This window comes from Lepus europaeus, chromosome 5 (genome assembly GCF_033115175.1).
Source record: "Lepus europaeus isolate LE1 chromosome 5, mLepTim1.pri, whole genome shotgun sequence".
In the NCBI taxonomy this organism is placed as follows: domain Eukaryota; kingdom Metazoa; phylum Chordata; class Mammalia; order Lagomorpha; family Leporidae; genus Lepus; species Lepus europaeus.
This window is the reverse complement of record NC_084831.1, coordinates 118,872,572-118,880,553: the sequence shown is the minus strand read 5'-3', so window position 1 is coordinate 118,880,553 and position 7,982 is coordinate 118,872,572. Positions and strand designations below refer to the sequence as shown.

Sequence of the window (7,982 nt, the reverse complement as noted above, 5' to 3'; positions counted from 1 at the left end):
TCAGGTGTGGAGCTAGGTCAGGATGTAAAGTATAGGGCTGAGCCCCACCATGGGGCAGGACTGGGCACTGTAGGAATAGTGTTAGGCACTGTTGGACCGAGGTAGACAGATCTTCTTGCCCCCACCCCCACCCCCATGGCTGGCAAGTGCTGCTTGGAGGTGTGTAAGTGAACTTGCTTTTCAGAAGCTGTTGAATATACTGAGTGGTTTGGGAAACAGAATTAAAGAAGGGTCAAGATGCATGCCTGTCCTCTTTTGAGAACTGGCCAAGCCCGTCTGCTGCAACCATTGACCCTACTCGGGTTTTTACATGGTGAGAAGGCAGAGGAGAAAAAGTCAAAGAGAATACAGGCTCTCAGGACTTCCAGGATTTATTTTGCATGCACACTCACAGATCCAGTTTAGTACTTGGGGTGAAGGCAGAGTTACTATGGCAACGATAGTGCCTCAGGTGGGGCTCTAATTACCTGAGGTTGGACTGGGCTCACTACAGGTGGATGCTGGGCCATACCGTCGTCTTCCCGCAACCCCATCAAAAAGCCAAGCAGAGAGGCAGAGCCATCCAGGGGATGTGAGGTCACTGGGGCCAGTGACTCTCCCTCCCCTTGTGTGGGGTGGACTGAGGCCTCTGGGACACAGGGGTTAATTACTTATATTCAGGTAGTTGCTGCACCTCCTACTTCTGCTGCAGCTGCTCTCTGGGGACCAAAGCTTCTCCCTTCGGTGGCAGGCATGGCTGGACCTCTTGGACCTGGCCAGGCGTTGTGAGAAAGGCAGGCTGCTCTGGGTGCTCCGGCCGCTCTTCTCTGTTTCCCACCTGCTCTTCTGTCTTTGCTACCTCTTGATCAAGCTGCTGCTCCAAGAGCTGTGTCTTCTGCTCCAGCTGCCCCTTTGGCTGCTGCTCCCTATGTGCTTTTTCTTGCTCAAGCTGCTGGTTGAGATTTTCTGCCCCGTGATGTCCCTCATGCTGTTCCTGCTTCTGCGGCTGCACTTCCTGCTCCTGTGGCTGTTGCTGCTTCTGTCCCACATGCAATTCCTGCTCCTGTGGCTCGGGCTGCTGCTTCCGTCCCACATGCAATTCCTGCTCTTGTGGCTCTGGCTGCGGCTTCTGTCCCACATGCAATTCCTGCTCCTGTGGCTCGGGCTGCTGCTTCTGTCCCACATGCAATTCCTGCTCCTGTGGCTCTGGCTGTGGCTTCTGTCCCACATGCAATTCCTGCTCCTGTGGCTCGGGCTGCTGCTTCTGTCCCACATGCAATTCCTGCTCCTGTGGCTCGGGCTGCTGCTTCTGTCCCACATGCAATTCCTGCTCTTGTGGCTTGGGCTGCTGCTTCTGTCCCACATGCAATTCCTGCTCCTGTGGCTCTGGCTGTGGCTTCTGTCCCACATGCAATTCCTGCTCTTGTGGCTCGGGCTGCTGCTTCTGTCCCACATGCAATTCCTGCTCCTGTGGCTCTGGCTGTGGCTTCTGTCCCACATGCAATTCCTGCTCTTGTGGCTCGGGCTGCTGCTTCTGTCCCACATGCAATTCCTGCTCCTGTGGCTCTGGCTGTGGCTTCTGTCCCACATGCAATTCCTGCTCTTGCGGCTCGGGCTGCTGCTTCCGTCCCACATGCAATTCCTGCTCCTGTGGCTCTGGCTGTGGCTTCTGTCCCACATGCAATTCCTGCTCTTGTGGCTCGGGCTGCTGCTTCTGTCCCACATGCAATTCCTGCTCTTGTGGCTTGGGCTGCTGCTTCTGTCCCACATGCAATTCCTGCTCCTGTGGCTCTGGCTGTGGCTTCTGTCCCACATGCAATTCCTGCTCTTGTGGCTCGGGCTGCTGCTTCTGTCCCACATGCAATTCCTGCTCTTGTGGCTTGGGCTGCTGCTTCTGTCCCACATGCAATTCCTGCTCCTGTGGCTCGGGCTGCTGCTTCCGTCCCACATGCAATTCCTGCTCCTGTGGCTCTGGCTGTGGCTTCTGTCCCACATGCAATTCCTGCTCCTGTGGCTGCTGCTGCTTCTGTCCCACATGCAATTCCTGCTCCTGTGGCTCGGGCTGCTGCTTCCGTCCCACATGCAATTCCTGCTCCTGTGGCTCGGGCTGCTGCTTCTGTCCCACATGCAATTCCTGCTCTTGTGGCTCGGGCTGCTGCTTCTGTCCCACATGCAATTCTTGCACCTGTGGCTCTGGCTGTGGCTGCTGTCCCTCATGCAATTCTTGCACCTGTGGCTCTGGCTGTGGCTTCTGTCCCACATGCAATTCCTGCTCCTGTGGCTCTGGCTCTGGCTGCTGTCCCTCATGCAATTCTTGCACCTGTGGCTCTGGCTGTGGCTTCTGTCCCACATGCAATTCCTGCTCCTGTGGCTCTGGCTCTGGCTGCTGTCCCTCATGCAATTCTTGCACCTGTGGCTCTGGCTGTGGCTTCTGTCCCACATGCAATTCCTGCTCCTGTGGCTCTGGCTGTGGCTGCTGTCCCTCAGGCACTTCCAGCACCTGTGGCTGCTGTGGCTGCTGTCCCTCGTGTACTTCCTGCACCTGTGGCTGCTGCTGTCCCTCGTGCACTTCCTGCTCCTGTGGCTCTGGCTCTGGCTGCTGTCCCTCATGCAATTCTTGCACCTGTGGCTCTGGCTGTGGCTTCTGTCCCACATGCACTTCCTGCCCCTGTAGCTGCTGTGGCTGCTGTCCCTCGTGTACTTCCTGCCCCTGTGGCTGCTGCTGCTGTCCCTCGTGTACTTCCTGCACCTGTGGCTCGGGCTGCTGACACTCTGGCTCAGAACCCCCATTCACAGGATTTGCATGTTTCTCTTCAAGCTTTGAGACGACCTCCACTGGGGGCTCACAGGGCTCCTTCTGGCATGGGGCAGGCAGTGGAGTTGGCTGCACCATTTGTTCCTGATGGAAGGCAGCTGGAGGAGGAACAGTCTTGAGGATCTCCTGACACAGGGCAGGAGGGAGGGTCACCGGCAAGGTGTGTTGTTCGGACATCTTGAAAGCTACTGTAGGTCAACCTGAAAAACAGGGGCGTGGGGGTCAGAGGAGAAGTCTGAAGGCAAAGGCAGTAGAAGATTCCCTGGAAAGCTGCAGCAGTGCCTGGTTCCCAGTTCCCCCTCTCTTCCCTTGGATAAAGCACTCGCCCACTCCCTGTTGGCTATCACTCCCCAGGAGCAGCAGCAAGTGAAAGCTGGGAGTGAAGAGGGGGAGAGACAGGTTCTTCCGGAAGCCTCCATACTCTCATGCAAGAGCCAATCAGAGAGCTGTGTCCAGAGCTGTTCTGCAGTGGCGAGTTGCATGCTGCTTGAACTGCCGCTCTCATCTGTTCTGTCTCTGCTCTCATTTCTGCCCTGCCCTCCAATGACCAGGGTGGAGTGATGAGCTCTGGGACTGGTCTTCAGGACCAGATTCTGGACCTCAATCTTCCACTCCAGTTCGGAGTGTTCTAGGGAGGTCACTCAGCTTCCCCAGGCCTCAGGTTTCTCCTCTTTAAAATCAGCAGGTTTCTGCCCAGCACTAGAGTGCCCCTCTCTCCTGACCCACTGAGCTTTAGCTGCGGTCTTTGTGCGTGGGGCCGGGGGAGGAGCTGGAAGATTGCTGAGAGCTGGAGCTTGTTCTTTCAAGTCTTACTCTCCTCAGTTGGGATCTCCTGGCCCTGCTCTGCCTGGGCTCCTCCAAGCAGAGAATGACTTCTCTTGTGCTGCTCCCTGTGTTGTGCAGCACAGCCCAAGGTTACAAACGCTCCCCTGCACGCCTTGCCTCCATAAATAAGGGGAAAATCATTGCCAGCCCAAATAAAGAACTTTAGGGAAGAAATTGATGCTACTGCCCCTGTCTCCCCAGCTAGCATCACTCTCATACACACAGTGCCCCAGAATACGGTCCCCAGGAAAGTCAGGACCCAAGAGGAATGCTCTTGGCCTTGCATCCCCAGGAACACACACTTCCTTCTGCACAGTGGACCTGAGCCATGAGGAGAGGCAGCCAGCAGCAGCCAGCCCTGGAGCAATGCCCATGCTGCCCCCTACCCCTCCCAGGCTGGCCACCCCCAACTCCTACCTGTGGGAGGCCCCCGGCTCCCCACCCCCGGTCCTGCCAGCTGACACTTACCAGCCTCACTGTAGAGACAGAGGCGGAGGCTGCCAGCGGAGTGCAGAGCTGAGCAGGGGCCCGGGCACCTTTATACCATTCCCCGGCCTGGCCTCCTTCCCAGGTTGAAGGCGATCGACTGGTTTCACCACATGAGTTGGTCAACTTCCTCCAGCCCCTTTCTGACTCATCACACACATCATAAGCAGCAAAGCCCTCGGGGCCCTTTTTCCCAGGGACACACAGCTTCTGCCTGGCCGGAGGGCTCTGAGGGCTCATTCCTGCCATGCCCATCTGACCTGGGCACTGGGGAGGTGAGCACCAGGAGGATGGCGAGGGAGGTATCCTACTGTTTGGAGCTCCAGCTGAGCATCTACTCTGAATCTCCATTTACCCATCTATAAAGTGGGTTCATCCTCATTGTTAGGCAGAGGAACTCATTTCCAATGTCATGGATAAGTGAGTTATATATCTTTCTGGAATGTCCAGGCCAGGTATGTGGTATGAAGACAGGAGGAGTCGCATCGCACGAAGGGATGGGATTGTAGAGGGCTCTTCTGGGCTGTGAACATGTCATGTGTTCAGTATGTGTTTGTAACCAATCCCAAGTCAATTAGAAGGCTTTGGTGGTCTCTTTCCGTGTGCCAGGGGACACCACACCCAAGATCTTAGTTACAGAAGTCCCTAAGAATGCTATGCTCAGGGCTGGCGCTGTGGTGTAAGTGGGTAAAGACACCACCTGCAATGCTGCCATCCCATTGGGGTGCCGGTTTGTATTCTGGCTGCTCCGTTTTTGATCCAGCTCTCTGCTATGGCCTGGAAAAGCAGTAGAGGACGGCCCAAGTGCTTGGGGCCCTGCACCCATATGGGAGACCTGGAAGAAGCTCCTGGTTCCTGGCTTTGGATAGGCTCAGCTCTGGCTGTTGCAGCCAATTGGGGAGTGAACCAGCGAATGGAAGACTTCTATTTCTCTCTGCCTCTCCTTCTCTCTTTTTGTAATTCTAACCTTCAAATAGATAAATAAATCTTTAAAAAAAAAAAAAAGAATGCTCATAGCAACTCTAGAGCATGAACCTCTTTAGGTAAGGAAACTGGACCACATAGGCACTATGCATAAAACTGTTGCATTTTATGAAACACTTTCTATAATTATTTTTGGAAATGCATGATGGTGTAAAAATTGGAATCATCCATAGCCCTTTCTAAACCACTCTGTCAAAACAGATCAAGAAATCTTTCAGAGTGGGGAACTGAGTGCGTACCGCACAATCCCAGGGGTTCCCCAGTGCACCTGGAATAACAGCCAACCCCGCCAGCATGGTTTCAAAGGCCCTGGGGTACTGGGTCCCTGTCTTCCCTAGGGCCTGCACTCAGACTGCTCTCTCCTTGAGAGATGTGCTCCCACTTCACGGAAGGGCCTCAGTGGCTGGAGCTCCTCACCTTTGGACCGACACCTGCTCCCCCTCTGCCGACTATTGCCCCCCCAGGACCCCGGCTCCTTTGTGACTTCCAGCAGGGACCTGCCTGACAGCCTTCCCTGACTAATGCATTAGCCCCTGGGTCAGTTCATGTCACCAATAACAATCTATGGGCATTTTATGCACTTTTGTTAGCTTGTTCAGTGTCTATGTCTCCCACTGGAAAATAAGCTCTATCAGAGCAAGGTCTTACCTGGTGTGTTTTCCATCGTGTCCTTAGAACCCATCAAAACCCCATTTATTGTGAGTGCTCTATAAATACTAGCTGAAGGACTGAATGAACAGCTCCTCTCACCAGATGGAGATAACTCCTATCACACGTTTTAGTGTCGGGGCAAGCGTATGCATGTGTGTGTGTGCACATGTGTGTGTAAGACAAAACTGAATAGCGGCTTACCTTTCTTAATGATTGGTTAATAGCTTATTTTATGGACCACACTTATTTAAACTCTGCTTTACAGTCTAATCAAGAAAGAACTATTAGAATAGTTTGAAGACAGTACCCATATCTGCGGCTAATTTTGCAACGTGTCCTGATTCCCCATAGTTTTCCTCGTAGCCCCAAGCAGATCACTGTACAGCAGTAATTTTGTGGTGTTCCTGCTGCTGTGTGCAGTCACAGTTGAGGACTCACAGGGGGCCTCTGGCCTGTGGAGCGCTACCCTCTCCTGATACCTTTGGCTCTTTGAGCCTATTCGGGCACCTCCCACTGCCTGCTCCATAGAGCAGGGACCGTGCTGCCTGCTGCGGGGGGGAGGGGTGGCTCCCCCACGCCCCTCACTGTGTAGGAGGCACTGCGCATCCTCACATGGGCCCACTTCCCTGGCACTGTGCTGCTGACCTCACAGAGGAGGAATCCGCCTCTCCCCAGCCCGTGACAGTCAGTCCCAGGGCAGCAGACCCTGTGCGAGGAAGTCACACCGGTCCTATGGGTTTTCAGGGGCTCGGTATCTACCAGATCTGCCTCCCGCCCTCTGATTCACAGCATAATGAGTGCTGTGAGGAGATGGTGTATGTGAGCCGAGCCTTTGACCACGGACAGGGCTGGGGTGTGGGGAAGAGGGCAGGGGATGGAGCTGTGGGAGTGTGGGGGTGGGGTGGGGGGGGGGACTGGTGAGACGTACATAGGGTAGGATTGGAGAGGTCCCAGCCTTCGAGGGCCCAGAGGCCCCATACTCTGTCTTCAGGTTGCCCCACTTGAGGGATAAGCTTGCAAGTACCTAGCGCAGATTCTCGCAGTGACTCTGAGGGTGACCTCACAGGCCCTGGGGGCCTACACGGTGAGTCTGGGCACCTGTCCAGCCCTTGCCCTGTGTGACAAGGATGAGCTCATCTCCCATGACACACGCAGAGCCCATGACCCCTACGCTGCCCCAGCTGAGAAGGCCCTGGCTGTTTCTCTCCAGAGAAATGGGCTGGCTTTTCTCTCTCCTGAGTGAGGCAATGTTTTTGAGCTGTAGAGCTGGGGGTAGGGTGGGCAAGAGGGCATTGGCTATGGCAATGGCCTTGGGGATGTTGATGACAGCTCTTAGCGAGTTGCCAGCATGGGGTAAAGGCAGGTGGTCCTGGGAAGGTGGGTTGGGTCAGGAGACCTCATGCTTCCATTCTGGGCGGCCCTGCAGAGCCTGCTTCCTGGCCTGGCATTGGCCCTACACTCTGAAGTTGCTCCCCATGGGGCCTCCTCCTCACCCCAGGGCACTGTCTCCTACATCACCCCTAAATCTACAACTTGCACTGCTTCTGCCCACACACACCCAGAATCCTTCTTGCCTTTCTCCACTGCTTCCTGAACCTCACATCAGCTCCCCACTCGCCCTCTGTGCCTGTCAGAGAGAGAGAGAGAGAGAGAGAGGGAGAGAGAGAGAGAGAGAGAGAGAGAGAGAGAGAGAGAAGGCAAGGAGGGAGAACAGGAGAAAGAAAGGGCCAAGAGGAGTGGTTCTTCCTCTGTGGACTCCTGGGTGGATCCGTCTGATCCGACCTGTTTGTCCCTTGGCCTCTTCTTCTGGCGTCTCCTCCCTGACCTGTTAGATTGCTGGCTCTCACTTTCAGTCTTCAATGCTGAGCCTTGCACTTGGGTCTGGGAGATGTGGAGGGACACTCACCGCTCCACATTCGGGGGAGCAAAGACTCGCAGTAGTGGAGGAATGGAGCTGCTGGGTGGCCCTGGTCAGGCACAGGGAGGGCCCTGCCCCGGGCTGACTGTTGGGGACATGAGGTTATTCGCAGCTGATTCTCTGTAGCAGAGGACAGCAGCATGAGCGCTGAGATGGATGAGTCCTGAGAGGGTACGTGGGAAACGCCTCCCATTGTGCCTGGTGCTTCAGGGCTTTCTGTATCTCTCTATATATATAATTGCAATTTTTAATCATTGTCATTAATACTTTCAGCTCAGAAGAGAAGGAAGCAGGTTGGTGATGGGGACGGGCAGTAAGGGAGAA

The 7,982-nt window shown here is 55.1% G+C and overlaps 1 protein-coding gene across 1 annotated transcript; it reads right to left on the bottom strand.

Annotated features, from left to right (window-relative positions):
- Positions 1-668: 668 nt before the first annotated feature.
- On the bottom strand, positions 669-4,115 carry IVL (involucrin). The gene is made up of 2 exons (XM_062190149.1): positions 4,088-4,115; positions 669-2,994 (listed from the first exon to the last, which is right to left on the bottom strand). The coding sequence occupies exon 2, from the start codon at positions 2,969-2,971 to the stop codon at positions 677-679; it is 2,295 nt and encodes a 764-aa protein (XP_062046133.1). The 5' UTR covers positions 2,972-2,994; positions 4,088-4,115; the 3' UTR covers positions 669-676.
- Between the last annotated feature and the right edge of the window lie 3,867 nt (positions 4,116-7,982).

Coding starts and splice junctions, on each gene's coding strand:
- IVL (XM_062190149.1), bottom strand. CDS start 2,971: ATGTCCGAACAACACACCTTGCCGGTGACCCTCCCTCCTGCCCTGTGT.